The sequence below is a fragment of the Lepidochelys kempii genome, chromosome 25 (assembly GCF_965140285.1).
Source record: "Lepidochelys kempii isolate rLepKem1 chromosome 25, rLepKem1.hap1, whole genome shotgun sequence".
Taxonomy (NCBI): domain Eukaryota; kingdom Metazoa; phylum Chordata; order Testudines; family Cheloniidae; genus Lepidochelys; species Lepidochelys kempii.
Window position 1 is genome coordinate 16,935,758 of NC_136404.1, and position 27,642 is coordinate 16,963,399.

The 27,642-nt window shown below is 40.9% G+C and overlaps 1 protein-coding gene and 1 long non-coding RNA gene across 3 annotated transcripts in view; one reads left to right on the forward strand and one right to left on the reverse strand.

Moving 5' to 3' along the window:
* LOC140903137 (uncharacterized) overlaps positions 1-8,162 on the forward strand; it is a 36,210-nt gene extending 28,048 nt beyond the window's left edge. The window contains exon 3 of the long non-coding RNA XR_012156161.2: positions 7,773-8,162. This is a non-coding gene — a long non-coding RNA (uncharacterized LOC140903137). The remainder of the gene's footprint in view (positions 1-7,772) is intronic.
* On the reverse strand, positions 1,079-27,486 carry MAU2 (MAU2 sister chromatid cohesion factor). Of its 2 annotated transcripts, XM_073323941.2 has the most exons (19): positions 27,055-27,486; positions 26,625-26,642; positions 26,298-26,363; positions 25,482-25,577; positions 23,553-23,647; positions 22,511-22,538; positions 21,797-21,952; positions 21,420-21,566; positions 20,183-20,273; positions 19,386-19,489; positions 17,961-18,038; positions 17,097-17,162; positions 16,147-16,230; positions 14,979-15,028; positions 14,626-14,703; positions 13,984-14,095; positions 12,701-12,791; positions 7,898-8,025; positions 1,079-6,279 (listed from the first exon to the last, which is right to left on the reverse strand). In XM_073323941.2, the coding sequence occupies exons 1-19, from the start codon at positions 27,460-27,462 to the stop codon at positions 6,205-6,207; spliced, it is 1,971 nt and encodes a 656-aa protein (XP_073180042.1). In that variant the 5' UTR covers positions 27,463-27,486; the 3' UTR covers positions 1,079-6,204. The 2 variants fall into 2 exon arrangements, with proteins under 2 accessions (XP_073180042.1, XP_073180044.1); XM_073323943.1 differs by lacking the exons at positions 1,079-6,279; positions 12,701-12,791 and having other exon boundaries at positions 7,938-8,025.
* Between the last annotated feature and the right edge of the window lie 156 nt (positions 27,487-27,642).

The window sequence follows — 27,642 nt, forward strand, 5'->3', positions numbered from 1 at the left end:
GGCAGAGCATCTACATCACCAAATAGCACATTTGAACAGATTCTACCTGTGATCAGGAAAACTATTTACTCATCTTCCTTTACCTGTACCCAATTCTATATGGAGTTTAATAACCAACACTGACCTCTCTACAACGCAATCTTTTTCTAAAGATATCTTGAAAATGGGTAATTTTTCCTAATATAGCTTTACAGCAGGTTTTTCACTTTCAAGAGCTCAACTGTAGTTTACAAATGATAACAGTTTAATAGCAGTAATTCACTTATAACTAGTTGGCTTCACCCCAAGCTATTGAGAACCTTATAGTTAACTACTGAGGAGGACAGATTCTTCTGAAGTTGTACTTTAAACACACATTTATTTGGGTTCTCCAACTTGTGCTATTTCATTTGTGTTGGCATCAGGGTTTAAAGTAATCTTTAGCACAAGAAGTGTTACACCATCTAGTGCAGTTTATTTAAAGAAAGGTGTAAAGAGTCTTTTGCTACCCTGCTTTATCAGAACTTGGCTCAGTCTAACACTGTAATAGGCTGTGGCCTCTGGAGCCCAGTTGAAAGCATGTGCTCTAATAGAGCTCTCATTCAGGTGTTTAAGGCTGTTTGGTCCATTTTACATTCATAACTAGACATCCTGCATGTCAAAGGTTAAGTGTAAAAAGCTAATAAGGGAAGGCAAGCTGCCTACTCCTAACAAAAGAATGACCCGCAGCAATTGAAGAGAGTGCCTGGCTGCCCTGTTAATGAAGTTATATCAGCACATGACACGCCTCTGTGCAGCTCCCAGTGAACAGGCTGCAGTAACACAAATAGAATTTGCCTGTATGAAAACTGGGATGTTTGTTCGGCAAGTACCTAACTACTGATAACTACCCGCAGCTCATCCACATAGACACTAATCATACTGCCAGGTAGGATCCTGAGCAGATCTGTAGTGATAACAGGGCTCTGGGAGTGATTGTGAAGGACTCAGGGGCACAGGTTGTGTTCTCATCCATCCTCCCTGGATTCCCTTTTAGTCTTGTTGCTTCAGATGAGTGGAGTGTGAGAACGCGGACACAGATCAAAAAAACACTGGGTGGTCCACTTCGACTACAACACACACAAACTTTATATTATACAATCAAGGAAAGCAGAACCATGTTAGGAGAACCTTGTTAGTTTAGGCATCAATGTTAACAGGCCCTAGAGCTGCATTCATAATAAAGTTTTGTACCTGATTTTGAGTAGCTGCACCAGTGCTATTATGTGAATATCAGCATAGACCAGGCTCAGACATTTTTAGCACTGTGTCATGAAACCCCAGGTTCACACTCTGAGACAGGAGCTCTCAACAGCAGTAAAATGAGGGGCAGCGTCACATTGAGCAGCCCTCCACCTCCCTGCATGCTGCCACATCACCCCTTTGCATGTACTGTGCTGGGATCCTGCTAGGGCACAGCTCTCTCTGAACAGTGTTTTGTCCCAAAGCAGCACCACCTTAAACTTTCAACGGCAGATCTGGAGGATGGGTTGAGTCACCACCTCCATATAAGAGGCCTTGGTAGTCATAGTTACCTACAACTAATGGAATTAGTATTTTACAAGTTACTAAAATTAGAGGCCAGATTAAACTTTATTAAAAATTCTTCTAATATAGAAAACGAGAGGAACCAAACGCAACAAACTAATGCCTAAAGTTATGTCTCCTTACATCAGTTATGGTATTTACAGTGTTAGACGGAAGTAGTAGTCCTGGTATTTAGGGAGAACTACAAACAATACGTTGTACAGACCTAATCTAACATTAACATTTCATGGCAGCAAATAATTCAACAAACTTGCTCAAACAGCAGGACAGTACAGACAAGTGATACTTCACTTTGTTTTCTTCACTGAAGGTTTTTCTGTACAAGCTGAAATACTGATTGGCTCCCTGCTCCACCCCTCTGGTGCAAAAGAGCTTCCATAATTGTGGCATGAATGCCATATATTATAAATGCTAATCAGGTTCATTTAGTGTGATATGTAGTTTTGTCAGCACCCCTGTACATTAAAGCAAAATGGTATACTAATTAGAATTTCTGTCACAAAAGAAAACTATCCATTCTCTGGGTAAATTGAAAAACTAAAATCAAAGCGGTAAAAACAACAGAGTGATGAACTGCATGTGTCTATAGGTAAGATAACAACTCAAGGCTCTAACACTGTTGTACCATCACAAATTTCTCTGTGCGTGCGCATGTGTACGTACATATGTACGTACGTACAGGGGGAATAAACTTCCTATCTACTTTTTCAAGAAACTGGGAGCTAATTTAAATGGTCTTTCCCAAGTATGCAATTTATTAGCTGAAACCCCTCTGAAGTCTGTACTACACAAAATGAAAATATAATAGACAAACACTGTTTCAGACTGCATTGTCTATACATATTGAAGTTTTTACACTACCCACATGACAATGATAAAATGGTTCTGTATAAGTTTTACTACTCATTTAAAAATGCTAAAGAAACTGTACAGGTTTTTTTTGTTTTTTTTTAAAGAAATTCATAAAAACGACCGTGTATGTTTCATATAAAGGGAATTAAGGGACAGGAGTCTGAAGACTAGAAATATGCAGTGTTGATCAAATCAATTTAAAGTCAGATCAAGCATTTAACCAAAAATTTCTAAATTGTAAATTTTAGTTTTCTGTTCATCTTGACATACAGATGACCAAAGATACTATGCATTTTAAAATTAGGAAGAACCTAAGTTATGAGACCCTTATTTTAATCTGCGCTACATACAAAATGTATTGAAAAGCAAATATGACTATTAAATAATTTAATACACAAGTGTAGTCAAAAAGCATTGTACATTGTAGCAAATGTACACTGAGTTTCAGAGATACAAAATTACCAGGTTAATTCAAATTTACACAGTGTGTGAAATTCTGCGCACAGAAGGAAGGCAGGAGAAAGGAAAGGGAGTTTGAATTCAAACAAAGCCTATGGTGGGTGATACGTCAGTTGTCAACAGATATGAACAAGCATACCACTCTGTTCAGAGAAGATTGGAAATGCAGCACCACCCTCCTATGAAGAAGCAAGTGTTGGCTAGTCAGGTAACAGGTGGAATTCCCATTGTTATTTTCTATAACTTTACAACAAGCTTTCTACAGATAGAACAAAGCAATCTATATGTGCCAAGGTATTGCCAACAAGAAGCTAGAAAATCACCACTGCAAACTGAAGAGCTGCACAGAGGATAATACATGGCCTTTTCATAACCTTTAGCCTTGAAAACCCAATTGCTTCCCCTGAAAGCTTGAAGGCAGTAATGCCACAGGAAGCAACGTACCTGTGTAGACTCAAGTGAACATGCCCAGCTTGTCTGGAGACACTTCATGTGAACCATACCTAATCCTCAGCCCACTACAAGTTTTTGTTTCCTCCCCCCTACATTGCTTCACAGAAGAGGCATTTAACGAACATTTATAATTGATTTCTTTCAGTTGAATGAGAACATGATTGGTGAACAAACAGCTTAGGGTGGATAACAGGAGCCTAGAAGTAAGGCAAAGGAACAATGCTTGGATCATCTGAATAGGCCAATCTTTGAAGGGAATTATTTAAAAATATTTGTATTAATTTGAATATTACATTACAGAACAAGAATGTTCCCTCAGTGGGAAAGCAAAGAAGACAGACAGACAGAAGACAGACACTCCCACCCCATTTTGTAAAAGCTCCATTCTTTAACACACATCCAAATGCAAAGTATAAACACTTCTAAACCAAGATTCTTTCATAGGATTTTCAACTGAGCAGCACCCACAACTGGGGGCATATTTTTAAGACCAGTCAGCAACCAGAAGTGGAGAACCATGAGGGCGGGGTGGGGTGCTCAACATCTCTGAGAATATGGCCACTTTCCATAAGTGTTTCAATGGGAGGTGGTGTTCAGCACTTTTGGAAATCTGGCCATAGATGTACTAGACACTAATTGCTTCATGCCCCAGAGTAAAGGTTGTGGGCTTTAAGAAGGGATGTCCTAAGACAGGGGTCTGGATGGCACATGAAATATGGCACCATTCACCTGATCATCAATGGCTGAAATCCAGACAAAGTGACTGCAGTGACAGCTGCTTGATTGCCAGTATGAAAAGTCTATTGCGCCAGTACCCTTCCTAGTGACAGACACCCATACCACGATTTGGCACCTCTTCTGGCAGCCCCATCAGAGGACAGCAACAGAATCCACCTGGTGAGAACCGAAGCCACACTGGTACTGTGGTGCAAGCTTGCAGTGCTGCTGCCAAAGCTGTCTTATGAGGAGAGAGGATTTCTGTCCCCAGAGCTGTCAATCTGGGACCCTTCCTGGGGATGGCTGCACTGTGCTAAGTGTCAGTGATATAATTCAAAGGAACTCAGCAAAGTATACTCTAAGTAGCGTGTCTCATGATCAGCTCGCACAACCCTTCTTGGGTACAAGAATGGCATTCTAGCCTGGGTAAAAAAACCAGGTGACACACTGGAGATAGTGTCTCTTCTTTTATATCAACACAATCACAAATGTTGTGGAACAGTTTCTATATATATATATATATATATATATATAACTATGAGAAACAAGAGATGCTTATTTGCATAAAAGTACCCATAAAGCCCTGTCAGCTCACAAATATGCTGTTATCTTTTGAGTTCTGGGAAAAAAACTAAGTTTATGCTGCATCAAGTACTGCTCCGCAGGCCTGAAGTTGAAGCATCTTCCACCTACATGAAGCCTAAAATTACCATGGCTTGTGCATCGGCACAGCTCTAAGAAAGAGGTTACACAGCGGCAGTACAGCAAGCAGAGGGATCACAAAACCCCACCGTTACATGGACAAAACAGATTTTTGTCCCATTAAAAATCTCTCTCTCTCTCTCTCTCAATGGTCAAGTAGTAGACTTTGATTTCTAGAAGGCAAATAACTATCAGGCAGATGCCAGATTGCTAAATAGGAGAACCACCACCCCAAGAGAGAAATTTCAAATACACTCCTGCTAGACTCAACAATTTTAAGGTCAGAAAGTTGCCCCAAACGTAAGATTAGCATTTCTTAAAAAAAAACCCACAAGTATTACTGGAATATCAGCAGTACTTGTTTGGTTAGAAATCTTAACACCACATATTTTTCTATTGAAATATGCAGAGCTACCAAAAAGGGGAAACATTTAACCCTGTATGACCACTTTTACACCATTCTGCACTCAGCATGTTGGAATCCCAGCTACAAGCTGTTGACACTGCTCCACAGAATTAACAACTGCCAAACTCCACTGTGCAGAATGGAAATGACCGAGCTGTGACCACATCTTTCCTATTTTGGTAGGCAGCTGGACAGCACACAGACAGAGAAACACAGTAACTTCACAGCAGCAAGGTTACAAAAATTGAGGTACCAAAACAGAAAAGTTGCCCAGCATATGGAAAAGTTTGGAAACGCAAGATTTCCCAGGTGCATGTGTTATTCTATTGTAAGCCTCTTCTATACAGATATTCATGTCAGATTTGGGGACTGTTTACCCTAAACCACACACTTTGATTTGCTTCTCTCTTCAACAGTCTAACTAGTAAATGAGCTAATTTTTACCTTCATTATGGGATTCCAATACTTCTGGCACTCTCAAAGCCTTGATACAGAAGAAGAAGAAGAAAGGATGCCACTTCATGAACCAACTTCTGAAACTTCTTGTACCCCTATGGCTAGTCATGATTCTATCCAATTACTCCCAGGGAGAGGAGAGCATAGAAAACAATAAAAGCAGGCATGCATCATTTCAGGTAGGGTTTAAATATTTAGATTATGATCACTGTTCCAATCTGAATACATTCTTCATTTTCTGTTATAGTCTTTTTTAAAAACAAACATCTAACCAATTTAAGGAACAAGTGTTCCTCTTTGTCTAAACCTTAATTCTGGATAAGAGGAAAACAAGTTAAAACCAGATGGTGAGTATACACACAAACTAGCTGTATGTTCACACAGGCTACATAAAAGCAGCTTAAAATGCCCTTCTCACTTTGTAAGTCTATGAAATGTACATTATGTGATCATCAATCCATTTCCTACGAGGCCCTCGCTAGAAGAGGAATTTGCTTTGTTTTCTTTGCAGAAAAATTTTTGGAAAAATGTTCTGGTTATTCCCCCCATTTTTGGCTACATTTTTTAAGCATTGTCCTGGTAGTTTCTCTCTTTCACAGGAGACTGGCTAGGCTGGTGGTGGGTCCATTCTGAGCCTGGAACTGTACAGGAGGCGGTCCATCTGTCCACTGAAAGACAATATACAATATGAAAATCCTATATACACTACATGGGAGGGAAAAAAAATCACAGGAAAATCAGAAATGAAGAGTTGGCCATATAATATTTACCACATTGAGATACTAAAAGACAGGGCATCAAAAGTAGTTGAGAACCAGAATGTTTGATTTTTATCAGCCAGGAGTCCATTACTAGGATATACCACAGAGACAAAATGCTGCTGTTCAAACGGCCAGTCAATCCTGGGTCCAGTTTAATTTCAGACATTGGTCTCTTACTTCATTTGACCTACGTTTGGCAAGTTACTGAGTGAATGCATTTCCTGTTCCTTTCCATAAGAATGTGAAGGTCCAATCCTGAAACCACTCCTAAGTACAGATTTGATGGATAGGGCCCCAAGTTGAGTTTGTCTGTACAAGTCTATTAAAATGCTCAAGCTACAACCAAAATTAAATTCAGTAAAGGCCTGTTTCTCACCCATCTTAATACATTTGCGTGTTTTATATTTTACGAAGTCTGCCGAGACAGAAAACTAATTTTTGTAATATACATTTTTTCCAATCCACATTATCTAGCCTATGCAATCAGAACATGGATTATGAAAAACTCAGCAATGCAGGTAGACATCAAACTGAAGTCACTAGCACAGCACCATCACTGAAATCTGTGCCCTCTGGGATTGCAGGTTATATACACATGCTCCTGGGAATCACAGTTACTGTGGGCATCTTTGTAAACAAGAGGTTATATCTCAAGCATTCCCTCCTCTGGGAAATCTGCAGACAAAGAGACATACTGCAGACAAAGCAATAAAATGATTTATTCCTATTCTCCATCTCATTTTGTCCCCAGAAAGTTAGACATTTAAATTATGATTAATTAAAAAAAAATTGGATTGACTTCTTTACCTCTTCAAAACAATCTGAGTGTCAGAACATTTTGACACAGACAGTCAAAGTTAGGGAGTCAGAGGTTAAGGTAATTCTCTGGATTCCAAAATAAAACACTGTATTTAGTTCTGTTAGACGTGAATCTAAGTGACTTCAGAAGACTAGCACATTCAAAGGGGTAAAAAACTTCAGTTTATGGCAACGTCTGTATAGATACAAAATGATACAAACCCTAGACTGGCTACCCGAAGACATTTCGATTTAGACATAGAAAATCTAAATATGGCAGAAATGTGAACAGTAGTGGATATTTCTTGCAATGTACAAGACAATATCTCTCAGACTGAAGATCTGGGTGTACTACCATAACCAAATAACATATCCAGAACATAAATGGTTTCTTGCTTTTGAAAGCAAGACCTGTAAGTAAAATGAACCATCTGACGGGTTACAAAAACCACTTTGCTCATGCAATAAATAATCATGTGACACTCAGGGAAAAGCACAGTTGAGAAATAAAGACATCACCAACCTAACAGCCTTTACAGAAGTTAACTCATTAATTTGACCTCCATTTCTCTTTTCTGTTATCCATCCATTGTAAATATTAGGAAGCAGCCTGAAGTTTGGCGACTCACTGAGATGCATGTGTGTCGGGGGAGTGGTGGCAGACAAGAGAAAAGATCAGTGTGTTGCTTTACACACACCATACTGTTGAAAGATGAAGACTACCTACCGTAATTAGGTTGTGTTCTGGAAGACTACAAGCTTCAATATGGTCCTGAAGAAGCTGCTGTGAAAAGTTCTGATGCATCTGTGCAGCCTCATGAGCGTCCATTGCATTTCCACAGGCTTTGTTCAGATCTGAAAGAGAAAAAAGTGGAGTGTATCACATTTTTGTACTGAGAGAAAGATTAAATGGCTGACAGTTTGGGCAGATGGGATTTTTTATTGCTTAAGAATGCCCCTTTTTATTGGCTGGAGAAAGAGGAGGTCACTTGTGTAGCCCCATGTGGAACTTCCTTCCTGTCTCCTACTTTTTATAAAGTCATTTTCAAGGAACACTGAATCCAAAGCTTTTAAAATTGATTATCCCCCCAAAAAAGTCTGCCCTTTAAACAGTATGCCCTGAAACTTTTATAACAACTCTGCAGAGAAGTTTAAAGGTGTTTCTGCTACTCTAGGGATGTTTAAAAGTTATTTTCAGCAAGGGAGAACAATGAAAATAATGAAACGGGGTTAGTCTACCTAGAAATACTGCAGTGGCACCACTATAACAGCACTGCCTTAGTGCTTCAGTGTTCACACTACCTACGCCAACAGGAAGGGCTCTCCCCTCAGCATAGGTAAACACCTCCCCAAGAGGCAGCAGCCAGGTTGAAAAAAGAATTCTTCCATTTACCTAGCACTGCCTACACTGAAGATTAGATCGGCTTAACTATGTCACTTGGGTATGGTACTCCAAGTGCTTTTACCTCAAGCTACTTAATGGAAAGGCAAGGTCAGACAGAACTGGACCACAACGGCCAAAAGTTACATTTGGTGCTAACTTTTACCCTCACAGGCACTCCCTCCCAGTGTCTTCAGTAGGAACTGCACACTTGCATCTGAGGGCAGATTAATCTTAGATACTGCATACAATAAAAATATTTAAAATATGCCTAAAATACTTGATGCTATTACACCAGCCACATTGAACATTCCCTGCTATTGCACTGTCCTATTCTGCACAATCAGAGGGCAGGAGAAAGTTTCACTTTTGCTGAATGGTCTGTTATCCTTCCCTGTTTCAAAACATTTATTCTCGTTTTATTTTCAACCTCTATGGACAATATGCCAGGAGCTCCACAAGGACCAGTAATTCTTACTTGAACAGAAAACATCTGCTTGTTGTCAACCTTTGACAGTGTCTAGTTTACAGTGCCATCTATTGGAAAAAAGTGTGCAACTGCAGGTCTTGGTAATTAGAGGAAATTATATGAATCTGACAGTAGTGCTGATTTTAATAGAAGTTGAATTATAATTTTCTATTACAAACCCCAAATTTTGTGGAGCTTTAAAACTGCGCTGTTTTAATTCACTATAGGCTGAAACTTGGCATCACAGTCTCACCCTATGTAATGTTTGCTCATTTAAACTAGTTCATCCCTTTTTAGCTCAGACTTGTGCCAAAAGAGCCCCACAACACAATTCTTGCTCTCACATTATGAAGCGCTGTCTGGTGCAGGAGAGGAGCACTTTGTATACAGGAGTCACGGTGCCTAGTGCCCCTTCTAGTATCTTTGCGTCTCTCCACATTTGTCATTAGCCTCTTTTTGGCATTGCTTGGGGGAAAGCAGTCATAGCTGCCTTCACATCACATCCCAGGCATTATCCACTTTGGATTCTGCCTTTCCTGAGATCAGTTTCTGCCACAGATGCCTGCCAGTCTCCTGCTCAACCCCAAACAGCATACACAATCCATTTGATTTTCCAAGCTGCTCTAATATTAGGTGACTGAAGAACTTTGTTTCAACACTAAATCTCTGTTTATACAGAAAATTCTCATCAGTATGACACTTAAGCAGAACGGAAGTTGGTGTATACATAGAATGGGTTCTCAGTGTAGTGTTTCAATAGGTAGTGTTTCAGCTAAACCATATTCCACCTCCAAAGTTAATATACAGCTGAAGTTAACTGATTCTGTGTTCACAAGAGAAAAAATTAAGTTTTCAAATGCAATCTGAAGACAGATGGAGAATCAACAAGGCCCAGAAATACAGAATGGCTATTCCCAATGTGATGAACTGCAGTGAAGAAGGCTCTCACCCCAAACAGCGGTAACATCGTGAAAAGTGATGAAGAGGAGGCCCATGCTAGACAAGCTGAGGAAAAGTAGGAAGAGGTGTAGAAAAATGTCAAAGGTAGGCAGGAGCACTGCAGCGTTTAGTAGCTGTGTGAAGTTTCAAAATGCTCTGCAGAGCAAAGTGGAAGGGACAGCTCTTAAGGGTGCCAATCCACCCTTAATACTTCCATTTTGCCAAGATACTCTCCATGACTAGTAGCCCAGTGCTTTTTCATCAGCAATTCTATGATGTGAACACAGGAGGAATTTATGAGATAAAGTTGCGTTATTTTGTGATCCAAAAGGGAAATCTGGGCTAAATAAGCAGCTATCATTATGCACAAATAACCTTCAGTTAAGCAAAAAGAATTCTTATATTTTCTATCATCAGAAACCTGAAGCAGTGCTATCCTGCAGTGAATACAATACTTATTAGCAATCAAGCTCTCCCTTAAGCACCTTAATTGTTTAAAAGATTACCAGGATGACAGCACCAAGATAAAGAGCCTCTGTGTGGTGTATTTTGCCATCATACTGATTTGACTCCTAAATATTTTGCCACATTCTAGTGTACTAACCCAGAGCTGTTTTTTCAGTATGGGCAATTCCACAAACTATCCATGTATATGGTTTTCTCATCCCCCATTACTGAAGAGCTTTAATCTATTTCAAGGTGACTGCCATTTCCTTGACAGAAACTTTATGAAAGACCTGTAATCACATACAAGGACTGCAGGCAAGAGGAAAATCTTATTGCAGTTGACTAGTGACTGAAAAATGGTACTCAGATGGCTGACTGCTTGGCAATCTATTCACAGTAAATTAATGAGCCACAGGCTAGTTACTAGTGGACAAGTATCCACACCATGAAACAAGTGGACCTCTTGTAGGCAGTCCCAGCAGGTAACGACTACTGAGACAGAGTTCCCCTCTCCACTCAATGTCTCTTCAAGGCATGGATAATGCACACTGATGGGACAGTGTGGGGGAAATTCATATTGCACCCGGACTAAGGATAAATTGAGGGTGTCAGCCTCTAGAGCCATCAACGCACCTCAGGCAAGAGCTACACTCACATAATAATTAGAAAAGTATTTCAGTTACTTGGAAGACATTTTTAACCAAAGCAGCAGGAAAAGAGGAGAATGTAAGTCTGGCCTTTCCTGCCTGCAGCGCTTAATGTGCAGCACAGGGTTTGTAGTAACGTGACTATTTATATTAAACTGAAGCTGCAGGATAAGTCAACTGTAGCATTAACACAGTCTGCCAAGAAACTAGTCAATATTTGTATAAAGCATCCTGGGTCTGATGGGAGTCAAATTAAATTATATGTATGTATGATGTGGTATATGGTATGATGTGTATGTATGATGAAAAGGGATACTTTGAGAGAGAATCAACTACAAAACATCCTCTAGAATCCTGCCTATTCATCCGCCCTCTCAGCTTTACAGCAGGCTAACCTGCCTTTCTAGTCAAGAACTAGATCAACCTCTCTCTGGATTAATTTAACACTGCTCTTGTGAGAGCCACATGGGATTGCTAGAGAGCAATATAAGATTCTCTCCCACCCCTTTTGCAAGACATTCATGGAGACACCATAAACTGCAAGCATTAGTGATTCTACTGTTGTAGCAAAACATGCAGGGATGACCTCGGCGTCCAAAAAATCTGGGGCTGGTGTCAATGTTAAAGATTCAATAGGCTCCTGGAACAGCCATTAGCATCTATCTGGTATTTTCTTGGGGTTTACTTTTTTGTTTTCCCACTTGACCACCCTGTCCCTCCTGGTTTAATTTACTTTCCTTTCTTTCACCTTGCACCCTAATGCTGAACTAGAAAAGGTGACATTAAAATTTGAGACTACCACTCCTGCTATCAGGCACTGAAAAGCCACTCAAACATTTCCCCTTTCTTTTTCAGACTGCTACACCGGCTCATAACTGTCACTACTGTAAGCCAATGTTTCCTGATCTTTTTCTCCTCTGTGAATCACACCTCTTTAGTGACTAACAGGTGGCGTTATTTCTGGGCAAATAAGGTCAGCATACAAGTTGGCTGATGGTGGGAACAGTTAGGAGCTAGTGCAATAATCTGAAAAAGTGGGAAAAAAAGTTTCTTAAAAATTACAGGCTTCCAATGAGACACCTAAGGCCAAGATTTTAAAAAGTGACTAGTGATTTTGGGTGCCCACCTGGAGACATTATGTGGGACTGATTTTCAGAGGATGGTTCTCAAAACTTTCTGAAAGTTAAGCCCCTCTAAGGTGGCAAGTTGGACATTCAAAAATCAACCTGTAACTTTTGAAAATTTTGGCCAAGATCATTCTGCCCAAAACCTGGGCATCAAGTCTGAACAGCTGCAAATGAGAGGCTACATTAGCTTATGCGAGCTGCTGCACAGCAGGACTGATAGTCGGGATTTCTGACACCCAAGTGACTGACACCAGCTTCTCCTGCAGAGCTTCTCTGGAAGAAGCACCTGATTTCCACACACTTTAAATATGAGCATATCAGGTCAGAAAATTAACTTTTCTTGTCTTTCAGACACATACACGCCTAAAAAAACTGGGGTCATAAGATGTTTATGCCACTAGCTTCTTGGTAAGCATTAGAATCGAAAAGCATGGTCTTTCCCCTCTCCCCAGTCCTAAGAACTCAACTTGCTACTTGTCTTGTATACAGACATATAGGAGCTACACTTTGACTAACTTACCTCGCAACAGAGCTGAAGACCATAGTTGCACAGACATGTCTGGGATCTTGCTAGCAAGTTGCATGGCTGGTACCACCATGTTATTACTTTCCTAGTCAAGAATGCATATTAAGGTCAAACACTCATTGTAGCCACAGATATTTTTCTTTAAGATATAAAGTGTTCCGTAAAATTTGTATAACAAGTCACACAATGGAATGCTCACAGCCCCCAGCTCCTCCCCTCCCACCTCGAAGATATTCACTGCCATCTAGAATATCTAGCTAACTCTTAACCCAACACTGTTCTCATGTATTAGTTAAAAGCTACTCAGGGCAATTTTCACCTATGCAATAACATGACAGACAGTGCCACTCCTGGGCTATTAGAACCGATCTCATGTGAGATTATATTCCTCTGTATAACCCCTGTTTTGTTATTTCATCATTTACTGGATCTGCTGCAGCAAACTAAATCCAAGCACCAGATATCAGGATGTATTTAGAAGAGACTACAAACACCTGAACACACACTATACATTATGTGTATGACAGACGGACGCAGACAGAGTACACAGAGGAAGTCCAGAGTTAAAGTTTACTGCTCCCTAATGCATAAGAAAAGCAAATGAGGACAGAGATGGCAAATATAGAGAACGGCTACAATATGCAAGGGGCCAATTAAGACTAGTAACTTTCAAAGCAAGTGACCTATTAAGGATTTTGTTTCAATATATGAATCACCCATAATTACATAAAAATTATTGCTGAAATTGAAACAACTTTGGTAACCACAGAATGGCTGCCAAGTTTCAACCCAGGGGGTGGCTGTGTTTCTGAGGTAGGACAGTAACCCCTAAAATACAGTCTAAAGTGGTCTAAGATCTTTCAACACAACAGGAATTAGAGTACATCTACTGGGCACATCAGGGAAAACATTGCATGCATCATCTTGCCACAGCATGAGGATTTAAAAAAAAAAAAGAGAATCTGAATTCAGAATCCTTTCCAAAACAATCCAGTTTAAACCATTTCTCCTCTACTTTGATCCTCTTTTCAAATGATTTTAAACATTATGAAAATACAATCTTCCGAAATAGATTTCAAATGTCACTGCTTGGTCAACGTACCATTAAACATGCAAATCACAAATTGAAAAGTCAATATGCTGCCAGCTTTACGTAGGATACTGCTACGTGTGGAACTCATAAGACAGATTAGTTTTACAAAACTCATTGATTTTTTTGGCAAATAGCAAGTAAAACAAGGGTCTCAGAAGTAATACTGAAGACTGTAAAGGCTTACCCTGTGATTCCCTAACACATAGAATATATGACCCAGGAGTACAAGAGAACATGCTGTTAATCGGTTCAAGTCTTCTGCATTTGACATTTTCAGTGTCTCTCGCAAAAATCGTCTATCAAAACAGAACAAAAATGAAACATTGTATAAAACATTCTCCTTTTCTTCGAATATGTAACAAATATGTAATAACCATAATCCAGAACAGAAAGACTAACTGCGGAAGTCAAGGGGCAAATACTGGGACTCTGGAGACCTAAGATCTGCTCCAAGCTCTGACACTGGCTGGTTGCGACACCTTGTGCAAGTCACTTGCTCTCTGTGCGCCTCAGTTTCCCTATCTGTAAAATGGGGATAACAATACAGACATTTGTAAAGCACTTTGAGATCTACCAACAAAGAGTGCTAGATATTGTCATTACTAGGAATCCAAAGCTGTAGAGAAGAAAATCTAAAGGGGAATTTCTCTAAACTGTTTGTCAATCCTATTTAGGCAAACAGCAGGTATTAAATCAACCTGGCCAAATTCAAGGGGAGAAGGATTCTGGTAGACCTGGAAGAGTCTCATCTTCCCTCTCTTTTGTATGAAAGAGCCATTTTTCCCTCTTGCTCATCCCTTCCAAATGGCACTGACTTTGCACTCACTTTGCTTCATTGTATCTTCCTTGGAAGAAGGAGAACAGTCCTCGGATGTAGAAAGCAGCTGCTCGGAGACAGTGAGAGCTGGGGACAAAGCGATAAACTTAAATCCACGAGTTTTACAATAATCAGATGCGTAATACAGGATACATTCTAGGAATTTATTTTCCAGCATTTCATAATCAAAGCAAAATTCTTTGTGCCAAAGATTGAAAAACCTGTATGCACTCATTCCTTGACTTCAAACCTGATCATTTGGTTTTCATGCTTGCTTTTTTTTATTTTAAGAATTTTACAAGGCAAGAGCCATAAAAACACCCTTGCAAAAATAGCATTTAGAAGATATCCAGAATCCCTACCTTACAGGGAAGTTGTGGTCTGGATTTATCCTTTCCAATAAACTGTAAAGCTGTAGTCAAGAAACAGAAATGGAAAAAAATTGTTTCTAACAAGTATTAGCTTACAGTATGGGATACAAATGTTTTAATGGGAGCAGTACACAAAGCAGAATGCTCAAGTTATATAAAAACATAGCAAACATTTGCTGTTACTGGCTAGAACACAAGATGGAACATTCCAACATTGGAAGGGTTCCATCAGCTCAATATTGGCTGGAAAAATCAGGTTTACATAGAACAATTTTCTATTTTTTTTAGACTTCGTAAGTGTTAGCATGAAACTTCAAATTTAACTGGAAAGACTTTTAATGGAAACATATGACAGGAGTGCTTGAAATCCAAAAGCTGAATCATCTTGCTGACTAACAAGAACCAGAACCTGACACTAAACAAAAATTAAGTTAACTAATTTTCATTCTCCAAGCATCCCCTTTTAACGTGCTTCAGCTTTTGCTTGTTCAAATTGACAATGTAATTGTCCATAAAAGACTAAGTATAACACTTGAAAGTATAACACTGTTTCTGAAAAATAGCTAAAGAACCCAATCATAAGTGCTAGAGAGAATACACAAATACTGCTGTACAAATGATAAATACTTGAAAGTTGATGTAAACTTCTTTGGGAAGAGGGTTGATTGATCAGTCCTCTGTGGGTAACAAACACCACCTGAAAATGTCCATTTCCAAACACTTCATAATCATTTAATTAATTCTTATTAAACTCCATGTAATGTAGATATTGCCCTTAGATACAGATGGAAACTGAAATGAACAATTTAAGTGATTGGCTCAAGATCACAGAGGGAGTCAGTGACAGGCCTGAGATTAGGACTCAAGTTCCTGACTCCCACTGCTGTGCTCCGACATCTAAATCACACCTCTCTGTAGGATCCAAAATGCTCGTTTCCTTTAATGGTCTGCCCCAGGCCAACTCATACCCTCAAGCCCCTGTAAGTAATATTATTAATACATGACGCCATGTTGATCAGATGGGTGGTTGCCCAACAAAGCACTCCCCCTTGTGGCAAAGCACACCAAGAATGAATAATCAAAGAGCTGTGCTAAAATTTTTTCCTCTTGCAAATATGCACCTTGTAAAGCCACAGATCAGAAGCAGCCAGTCACATACCTCTTGGTGTCTGTTGCCTTCCCTGATGTACACACTGGCCAGGTTTGTCACGATAAATGCCCACAATTCCTGATGTGTGGTGAGCTAAAATAGAAGAATATAAAACTAAACCAGAAATAGCTAGACTGGTATTAGTCACTAAGCAGCATGTTTACAGCCCTCACAAGACAAAGAAATAGCGCAGCCCAGAAGAGCCATGCCATCTAGACACTCAAAAGTGTGTTCATACACAGACTCATTTCTGAGAAGCTGTTAATAAATATTAAACCCAACAGCAGTCTGTAAAAGTCTCTAAAGCAAAATACACGACAGGCAGCATTTAAACACCCCATTCCTGAGGGGAGGCTTTTTTGTTTTGTTTCATTATTCCAAGCTCCTTAAGAATTTGCTGCTTCATCTTAGTTACTCTTATGTCTCTTCATATTAAAGTAATCTCAGTTTGGGTGAGATGGAACTGCTAAGCCAGCCCTTTGAGCACAGTGTCCTCTGATATTGCCCCATTCTAGTAAAGAGAGATTGTTGCGAGCACCAATGATAATATTCCCAAAAAGAAAAGGAGGACTTGTGGCACCTTAGAGACTAACCAATTTATTTGAGCATAAGCTTTCGTGAGCTACAGCTCACTTCATCGGATGCATCCTTTTCTTTTTGCGAATACAGACTAACACGGCTGCTACTCTGAAACCCATGATAATATTAAAGCACTCAGGCTCTGCGCCCCTCAAGTCTTAATCCTCCCCCTCTCAACAGGAATAGTGGAATGATCTATTCATACGTTTCACTGGGTAAGATAGCTTTGCCTTACCCAAGGAGCTGTAAAGCAAAACCCATGGCTGCTTCATAAAAGGTTACTAGAGGACACACCCTAGAGAAATTGAAGGTAAGTCTACTCTATGCCCACGTCTACATTTAATAGAGCTACAGCAAGTAGTTTTAGCATTAAATCTTACCCGCAATGCTGTAGTAAACTGTGCTTCTGCATTGTCCATGCAATTAACAGAAATGCAGTAAAGCCCCTGTAAAAAAAAGTGCATTTTAGACTAAGCATTCTAGTAACTGTAGCAAAATTGCAATTCTGCAAGTAAAGGAGATGGTTGCAAGTTTGATCCACTAAATCTTGAAGTTATGAGCAATGTTCCCTCTCATTTTTGACAGCCCATGTGCGCAAAAAAATTTCTTCTGTGCAAATTTTTGTGCGTGCGGTATTTCACTGTGTGCACAGGGTTTAGGATCTGTGCACACGCGCACAGCTTAGAGGGAACAGTGGTTATGAGGCATTAACAGGAAAACAATTTAATGTGTTATGCCAGACACCAACAAGCCTCAGTTTTGTTTGGTTCACTTGAGAAGATCAAGTAATTCCTGTATTGCCAACTTCTCATCAAATTATTGTAAAGTTCATTTCTTTTTAGAATCCGTTTGTTTCATATAACATTAAAAATACAAATTCTACATACAGTGAATCATCTTATGATTTTTCTGTTACCAAAATGCATTCCCTAACACATACAATATACCTTGTGGATGTTCACTTGCAAAGCTCCCATACTTAAATGTGCTGTATTTTTAAAGGAGAAGAGTTTAACTATTTAACTGTTCTATGGCTATTACAAAATGCTTGGTGTTTGCTTAAAAGACAGACTGAGGCAATTTACAAGATTTCTATAAAATTATTAAATGATCTTGCCTGGTGCAAGTGTAAAAATATGGCTGAGGTTTGCATCACTAGAACAGTTATCTGAAATAATTAAGATGGAACTCTAGTTATGGTGCCATGTATAGGTCAAAATTCAACAGTAATAGTGTGTACTCACTAGGAGAGTATGTAGCTGCGCAGCATGATTAGAAAACAGTCTGGGAGACTGCTGGCAGAGTTGACAGACTTGTGAGATCTGTTAGAAAAAATATTTTAAAAGATTAAACCAATTATTTCTTTATTACGTCTAGGCTGAGCCTGCCCCCACTTCCCAACTGCCTGAACTGTAAAAGCCAATTAGCTTATTGCTGTGCTTTGCTCAAATTTAAGTTAAGCTATGCTTTGCACCTTTAAAGTAGAGTCCAGACACGTTGCAAGCTAAGCCATACATAGATCAGTGTATATAGGCTCTTCCCTGTCTGGGATGTGTGCACCAGTCAGTTTTCAGAATTATTTGCTTTAGGGTAGATTCTATCATGTGCTGGGCACTATCCACCCACATGAAGTCATGGTTCCGGTCCTGAAGAGCTCACAATCCAAGACAACATGCGACAAAAGATGGAAGAGGGACAAAACATTCAAAGGGTTAAAAAAAACGAACTCATGAACCATCACCAACTGCTCCTTTATTTAGCCACTATTACTTGGCTAATTTCTTCTAAATGCTGTGGTAGGCAGTGTTAAAAGATTTGAAAGGTCAGTGGACCAATTCAGAAAGCGTATTCCATAAAAAAGGGATGGAATGGAAGACAATGCAGACATTTGGGGGAGGACTGGACAAAAGGGAAGCTGAGACCAGTATTACCATCAGAGGGGAGGAAGGAGGTGGTGACATAATTAGACAAAGATAAGTAGGGAAGGGCAGGGTTGTGAAGGGCTGGAAAAGCCAGTGCAATATGCCTGAGCTAGAGCCAAATAGAGAATGGGGAACCAGTCGAAGGATTCAAAAGGGGGATGACTTGATCAGAGGAACAAGTGAGGAAAATTAATCTTCAACTGCATTTTTTATGAACTATCAGGATGGAGAGGAGAGCCTGGATGACAGTTTTAGCTGTATGAATAGAAACAGTTGCATCTTATGTATGCACAGGTTGAAGTGTCATGTGGTGGACACTATATGGAAGTTAGGGAAAGAAGAGTTGAAGACAAATCTAGTTATGGGTTTGAGTGAAGGAAGTATGGTGGCATAGTTAAGGGTGACAGAAAAAGAGGATGAGGGGAAAAGTATCTGGAACTCAGTTCTGGCCATTAGCAACCTATACTATTTTAAAACCCTGTGAGTAAAATCTCTGAAGTGCTCTCAAATGAGGTATGGAACGTAGTTTAATTTCAAGGCTTAAGAACCTTGCCAGTGTCTTATTAAGGATTCCCAGACACTGCTATGCATTGTTCGTAGTTACACTAAGACTACTGGAATTCCAGCGAGAGTCTGAACATGTTATTTGGAAATTAAATGTCCATATTTTTTAACTAACATTTATTGCAAAGATTCATGAATATTCAAAAGATTAAACGAGCATGGAAGTGATCAAAAGAGTTTTACCTCCTGCAGTGCTGTAGCTTTGTGCCCAGTGACAAGCCGACACATGATAATATGTTCCAACAAAATAACTTGGAAAGATGACAAAATAGGACTGCAGTCCAACACTAAGAGGGAAGCAAAGGTAGTTCAGGAAATAAAGTTATATAGTATTAAAACATCCTAACCCCATTGCCTAGGCCCTAAATAACTACTACAAAGCTAGCTTCCCTGATGCTGACAGTTCAACAGAACTTCAGCACAAAGACTTCTGAGCAGAAGTCTATATGAACTATGTGGCATCAGAAAAGTCAGCTTGCTCCCACCTACTGTTTCAGTTGCCACTGGGGAAGTGAGCCTATTTTTAAAAGGAGAATTGTTCCTTGATCAGGGAAGAATGGTAGTCCAAGCTTCACTTAGCTGAACCCCTGGGGATCATGACTTTGCTTCCAATAAGTAGGATCTTGAATAGTCCAGTCATTTGGATAGCAAAGTTTCTGCAGAGCAGTTTAAAAACTGCTAGGAACTGATGAATTAATCTTTTTGTACTCCCATAACTCAGCAGGCTAATCAGTAAATTTGTACAGGAAAGAATTCTTGTTCTGGACTCAGATCTTAATAAACTAACCTTCAGACCGGAGCAAAATTCTTACAGCTGAGCAGTAAATCCTCATACATAGGCTTATGGAAGTAACCCCGAACAGATCAATAGCATTAGAGGTGCCTGTTCTTGCAGGCAGATTGCAGTTTTTGGTATTTTTATGTTAGCACCAGATAAAGGTGCCTTGCAACTCATCAAAAGTTTTAACCCTAATACTTACTTTTTAGCTTTTCTAGCTGCATGAGTGCTTTGTCTGTGTACTTTTGTGCCTTCTCCAGGTATCCTGCTTGCATGGAATGCATCACTGTCACCTGCCACAGAATGTAAGAAAGAGGGTCTGAAAGTCTAGAGTCACATTCCAGAACTGAAGTCAAAGCAATTTAAAATCAACTTGAAATCTAGTCAATTTCAAAAGATGAGTTAAGTATTTTCAGGCACATGGAGTCATATCTCCTTGCTTTGTTAAAAAGACAAGTTTCTGCCGCTGTCAGTCATGAAGAACCAACATAGCTCTAGGAGAATGAGCTGGATTCTACTTGGCTCATGTATTGATGTCATTGTTAACTAAGTTTCATTTTCAGGGCTTCTTGTACAACCCCTTTAAATGCTGCCATTACTGAAGGGAATAAAAAGTTGCATAGGTGTCACAGACCAGAATTTGAAGCTAATGGTAGAAGAAACACGCAGCCTGAAAAACCTTTATTACCGGTGATTATGGACAAGCTAGAAAAAACTGTGTGATTTTCAGATCCCAGGTTTAGTTGGCAGGGCTGATCCATCTGGATGCCATCTTTACAAAATCACTTTCTAGAGCAAAACTCCATAGATTATTAAACTTCCATGTAAGTTAACTGCTCTTCCAAGTGGAGTCTCCCACAACATAGAACATCCGCTGCTATTTAGAAGACCTTGATTGTCAACTGCAGCTTACCATGTGGTGACTTGGACCACTAGGAACTAAATTTGAGAGCACCAGATTCACACTTACTTGTGACCACTCTGGTTTCTAGAAGCAAAAGGCTATTGCATTAAAAACCACTGCATTTAAAACACACTACAACAGGGTGGGGAATGGCAAGCTCTCCTAGCCAATTCTTTCAGACCATGTTTGCCATCTGTTGGTTGTTTTAAGCCACATAAGTCACCATACTCTGACCTCAGTAAGTTTGAACTTACAGGATGAACTGCATCTTTTTGATCCCTGTGGAGAGCAAGGGTCAAGCATTAGATGAGAAGAAGTATGTACATGTGGGAGGGCAGAAGTAAAAACTCTTTGCTCTGTACTGTGCATTCAGTCCATACATAAAATGGTGAATTCCACAATCATTTGAAGAATTAAAGTGCTTGTACACTGGATCATACTCTGGATACAAGGTCCATCCTCACGTGAAATGAGCACACTTATCCCACACCCCATCAGTTAACAATGGCCGCTTAAGTAAAACAAAGCTTCTCACCAGGTAGACCAGCACACACATGTGCTCCTTCGGCAGCCAGTGAAAGAGATCTGCTGGGTTGCTGGGTAGAATTTCATCGTCATGAAGAGTCGATATGGTCTGAATGCACTGCTGGAGCTGCTTCAGACACGGTTTCACACTTTTCACCTGTGAAAGTTGATTCATATCAGACACAGGTCATGCTATTTGGGACAACACCTGAATATGTATACAGTTCAGTAAACGTGCCAACCAGTTAACAGTCATTGCCTTAAAGAGTTTAGTCTGCTTTAAGGCATAAGCTGATGCAGTAATTTCATAACACATCACAGCCTTTTGGACAGGAATCTTTCCCTGATTCCCAAACATATAACTTTGCACAATTATCATTCACATACCTGCCCAGCATCCAGGTAATGAGTCACCTGCAGCACCAAGAAGAACACACGCAATGATTCTTTCTGGATGGGATTTCCTTGCCAGTTTTCAACTATCTGTCCACACAGAGTAAGGAGTGGGTGCACTTCCTGCAGTTTCCGTTCCATTAAAAGAAGCTATAAGAAAAGCACTACGTATATAAACAGTGCAGAAAAAACAGCTTAAATGCTCAGTGAAGCTGAGTTGAAGCTGTTGAGTGCTCTTCCCTTTTGAATGTCGGGTCTCATTTATTTAAGTCTCTAAATGTAGACTTAAGATGTTAACTTTAAAGGTGTTCTTTTTTAAAAAAACTGGTCATTATATGTTATTGGACCTTTCATCCTGCATCACAAAAGGGCTTCTTCACTGATTATAATCAACTTCCCTAATCTGAGATATGCCAATAACTAACAGTGCTTGATTTCTTCATGAAATTACTTGTGTGTTGCTATTATGAGCAGGCAAGACATTGAACTACATAAGAATCCTGCATGCCAAAGAGCAGATTTCAGGTGCATTTCAAACATCATGCCTGCTTACAGAAATGAAGCAAAATATGGTTGGCACAAGGAAGGCACACAACTCACAAACTAGACAATTTCAAGAGCAAAGCCTTATTTTGTCCCGATAAAACGTATGAAGTAACAGTATTAACTTGCTTGCTTATTTGTTACACTTAAATATATCCAACTTACCATCCCTTTACTTAGCAGAAACAGTGCCCTGAAATAAAACAAAACTGTGTTACAGCTCTAAGAAGGTACAACACTGAACAAAGATATACTCATGAGAGAAAACTCAGGGTAAGAGACTGCTGCAGATCTTTTCAGCGTGGACTATACTAGGCCAGAGGAAACAAGCTATTCATATAGGCATCACACTTATAATGCTTAGACTGCCTGGGAGCCTGGGTCAGAAGTCTAGTAGAACCAACTCAGCCCTTCACCCTTTCATGGTAAATGAAGTCCATGCAATCTACCATCTGAAGACCTTTGAAATGAGATCTTACAAAAAGAGGTCCTGCCTGCTCTGCAAGGCCATCATCCCATGGTCCTACTTATCAAAGCACAAGTGTCCTCCTTCATTACTGTGCAGCATCCTGTGTGCATTGGCTGGGTGCGGCCACCCCAGTGGTGGCAGACCAGACTTTAGAGTATCTCCGACGTAAAAGACACAACATAAGGTAAATTATAAGGTAATGTGTGGGGTGGGAGAAGAGGGTTTAATCAAATTTTTGCAGTCTATGCACCAAAATATAGAAAACACCCATTGTCCTCTATCTCTGGGGCTCCACTCAAAGCAGCAATAAGGGGCCTGCCAGAGCTAGAAGAGGAAGGCAAGTTTAAAATTGGAAAAAGGAGTCCAAATCACAGTGCCAGGGAAATAAAGAGTCTGAGGCTTTAGGTCTGTATCTAAGCCTTGGAAGGTCCCCATTTGCAGGGGAGCTAAAGGCTAAAGCCTGCATGTTGGGAAGATGTGAGTAGATGAGGAGGGCAAACAAAGTTCTGTTTAAGAATAAGAATCTCCAGAACTTTGGTGCAGACTGCCGGTGTTTGTTTCCTGTTAAAAGCAGCCTTGGATGGGCGAGAGCAAGAGACTCAGATTTGAGAGAGAGAATACATGAGAAATGCTGCTTTGATTATGATGGATTTACAGAAGCTCATTTGCAACCAGCATCTCAATGTAGATTAGAATAAATTAAAATATTTCTGGGAAAGGTAGGTGAAGGCAACATACCTGGTATATTCTGATCCTACTACCCGGGCATATTCTGCTCCAACTCCTAGAAGGTCACATGCAGATACCAAATCTTTTTCAAGTGTGTGAAGTTGCTGAAGAGAAAAAAAAAGTCAGTTTTCAAGTTAGCATTTTTGATGACTCAAACTTCCAGTTATGTTTTTTTCTTTTGGTACTCCTGTTACAATAATTGGACATTTTGTTATGAAATTAAAGTTTGATACAACTGCTTGATAGGAGTTCTTTACATGTCACCTGAACACAACAGAAGGCCTTTTCATGAAACTTTTCCTATTCCTCTTCTAAAAAAGTTTTCAACATTTCAAAGAAAATCCCCTTCAAACCTTTTTTTTTTTAAAACACGTATCCAAGTTATCATAGAGTAGAGGTGGTCTACTCTACATACAGCCTCATCTAAACCTAACATACAGTCAAAAACAGCAGGGGTTCCTTTGGCAGGGAAGGCACTATCATAAAGTCGGTGAGCACGACCTGATATTCAATGCTCCAGGCCAGGGAAGAAGAGTGGTGTAGGTTTTTTTGTGATGCATCCTTAGTTTCTGAAATTGCAATTTTCCCAATCTCCAGTCAGAAAGCCAATTCATCTCAGTGAAATGTGCAACAGAATAAAGAATTCAGGCCTTTTGACCAGGAGGAAGCTAGAAAGAAACATGTCACAATACCAGCAACATATTTGGGGTTTGTAAGAAGAATCTTTCACAGAAGCACAGAATATAACTGGAGGTTAAGCTTCTTATACGTACACATACAACTCACTGATAAGTAAACATTTCCCCCTTAACTGACAGAAGTGCAAGGCTCTCAAAAATCTCAACTCAAATTACACAAACGAGTCATTTTCAAGGTTGCTGAAATAAGTTGTTGTTATTTGATTGAGCCTATACAGAATGGGGGAAGAAGAGGAGTACAGGTGAATGTTAACACATTCTTCAAGAGAATAGTTTGGCAAGCTCCCTTTTGAAAGAAAGTGCCTCTAAAGCGCAATTCCCTCAATCCTTATCAAACAGCCTTCATTGTATTCTGTGTATCTATCAGGCTGCTGAGAAAAGGCACATCTTGGAAGAGATATTGCTGAACAATGCTCTCTTGACTGTACAGGTCCAGCAGAGAGCAAGACCTGCCTCTCTCTCTACTTGGTTAGCCTGTAAACTCTTTGGATATGATGAGCTTCTAATCCTAACAGTCTGGGATACCCTATAGATCGGTTAAGTAGTATCCGCTGAACATATGTACAACAAAAGTAAGGACAAGATGTCAAGCACACCTCCTAATTCCAAGATTGTTCTCAGATGATGCCTAAAAACCAGTACTGCGTTAAACGTGCAACTGAAGCCATGCATAAGAACATTTACGAAAAGTGGAGAACAACATTTCTGATGTTGATCTGAAGCCTTCGTAGTAATTCCACTTTCCAACCCAGTTTAGCTTTGGATGTTAAGGCAAGTGGAAAACGGTGGAACCCACACTGCTCTCACACCATCCTCAAGTAGGAAACTCTCTATTCAATCCAGTCAGGCTGTGTGGGGAGGTATCTGTTTTATGTACATTTTGAAGGGGATTCTTCTACCTTTTCTCAGGATTCTATGTCCCTGCTAGAACCCTGAGGATCTCCCCCCCTTCTCCTGCCAGCCACATCACCACCCCTACAGGCAAGGAGGCCTGTACTAGACTCCATTTGAAGTCTATCACAATAGTACAACATGAAACACTCTCGGCAGTTCCATCTATGCACTAGTTCCAGCCACTGGATCAAGAGACAGACACCCAAGCCTTGCTGTGTCCTCAGTAATACAGAAGTATTCTCTCCTCTTTGCAAAAATCTAGAAATTTACATATAAATTATACTTTCTTCCTGACATTTTCACAGTCCTTTTATGCAGCTTTATAAGGCACCTGAATAATACTTACGGCAAGCTGAAAAAGTAGTCTACAGTGCCAGTACGGCGTCTGCTGTGAAATCTGGATGGCTTTACGCAACAAAGGCTTTGCTGCATCAACTGAATTCTGAAATAAAAATATGTACCTTAAAGTCAACAGTAAAACCAACCAAAATAATTAATCTTCAGCACTGAAAGCAGTTGAGATTTAATGAAAGATATTCTGGTTTGGTCCCAATTTAAAAAAGTCTGAAAGCAAAAAAAAAAACAAAAAAAATTGAAAACAAACATTGACATTAGTAATCAAATTTGCAGTCCTCAAAAGATGTGCTGAACAATATTAGAACATAAATCCATCTGTACACTCATAACCCTTCATGCGTGCACAAAAATGCATACTAGAGAACACAAATGGGCTTGCCTGCAAAAACTGAAGACCCCTTTTAAAGGTCTTTTAGTAAATCTAATCCAAAATATTCAAGGCACAAAACACAAGTATCTCAGAAAACTCCAAAAAAAAAGTTAGCCTGTATTTTCCTCCATGACTAATGGAATAAGTAAGGTTTGTAAACTCATTTTATCATAGAACTTCTTAATTGTAATGGTAATTGCAACCAGCATAATGGGATATATTGAAACACCTTGGAACTTCCATATTACTTCACTACAAATTAAGCTTCCCTGCACCAGAGATCACCCATAATCAGGAGTACGTTGTAACTGATGTGTGCACATGTGGTTCTAATACAAAAAATATTAGTAAATTGTCAAAAACCCTTCACCCCCTCGATAGGGCACTCATGATCAGCAAAGTACCATATTTTAGGAGCAGCCTCAATACACTTACCTCTTGACAGTACAGTTCAGACAGAAGGCTTGCTGCTTCAAATTTAACATCTTCAAACTGTGGAATCTAGCAGCATCAAAGTTAAGTAAATATTAAACTTTGCTGCAATATGTATTAGTCCACCCATCAATACTCAATATGCCAAGACAAAGCTTAAAGATTTAAGAAAAGCCCACGTCTGGGAACTGGTGAGAACAACCTACAAAATACTGAATCAGGTTCACTCTGGCCAGTTTTGTTTGTCGAAATACTTCACATTAAATCCAGGCTATAAACGTGAGTGTTCAGCTATTAAATTTCTACCGTCAGATGGTCAGGAAAGGATACTTGTTGTGATATCATCCACTGTAAGAGAAGACAACAGATGAGTCAGTGCACAGTCAACAATACGAAGGGGTTCATTTAAGAAACTGCCCCACGGCCACCCGTTCCTTCACACTACAATTTCTTTGGTAAACAGACAGAACATGGCTCATGGGCCTCAATCGAGGAGCCAGCACAGTCTCCCTCCATGGCATGAAACCCTTCACTCAGCCCACCAGACAACAGCCTGGCCCCCTTGCTCAGTAGGGCACCAAATCACAAGCTGGCTGGGGCAGAGAGCAGCCTGACTCCCGCGAAGGGCCGCGGGGAGAGTAGTCAGTGGCCGTCAGCCTCCACCCGTCAGCACCCTGCAGGACCCCAGCCGCCTGCCCTCCCCCAGCCCCTCACTGCCTCCTCTGGGGCCCGCTACCCCCCGGCCTGCGCCGCCCCTCACCGCCTTCTCCAGGTGCCCGCGGGCCTGGTCCCCGTTGCGGGTGTGGTGGTAGAGCACGGAGCCCAGCTGCAGGTGGGTGCGGGCCTCCATGCGGGCCGGCGGCTTGCGGGGCAGCACGGCCTGCAGGCAGTGCACGCACAGCCGCACCTTGGGCGGGCTCGACGTGCGGAAGTGCTCGGCCAGGCCCAGCAGCGCCAGGTACCACGACTCGCCCCCGCCTCCGGGCCCGGGCCCGGCCCCGCCGCCCGAGCCCGCCCCGGCCCCAGCGCCGCCCCCGCCGGCCTCCCCGGAGCCCGACCCCGCCGCGCCCCCCGCCGCCTGCTGCGGCGGCGGCGGCGGCGGCTGCTGCTGCTGCTGAGGGGCCGCCCCGGCGGCCGAGCCCGAGCCACCCGCAGCGACCGCCGCCATCTCAGGCCGCCGCCGCCACAACGCGGGGGCGGGGGCGGCTGCCCGCGCAAGGGCGCCTGGGACATGGAGTCGCGAGCCTGCCTCACAGGGCTGGGCGGCCCCGGCGCGCATAGGTCACGCGAGAACTCGGAGCAAATCACGCGCTGGCGAGCGGCCCTCGCCTCCCAGGAGGGCCTCGTC

Bases quoted from the DNA above. Each gene is read 5' to 3' on its own strand.
- MAU2 (XM_073323941.2), bottom strand. From the start codon at position 27,462: ATGGCGGCGGTCGCTGCGGGTGGCTCGGGCTCGGCCGCCGGGGCGGCC. The intron at 21,953-22,510 runs GTAAGTTGGATA...CTTTTCTTATAG, and splicing joins TTCTGCTAAGTAAAGGGATG to CTTCTTTTAATGGAACGGAA. The intron at 17,163-17,960 runs GTGAGTACACAC...TTTTTTTTACAG, and splicing joins CGCAGCTACATACTCTCCTA to GGGCTTTACTGCATTTCTGT.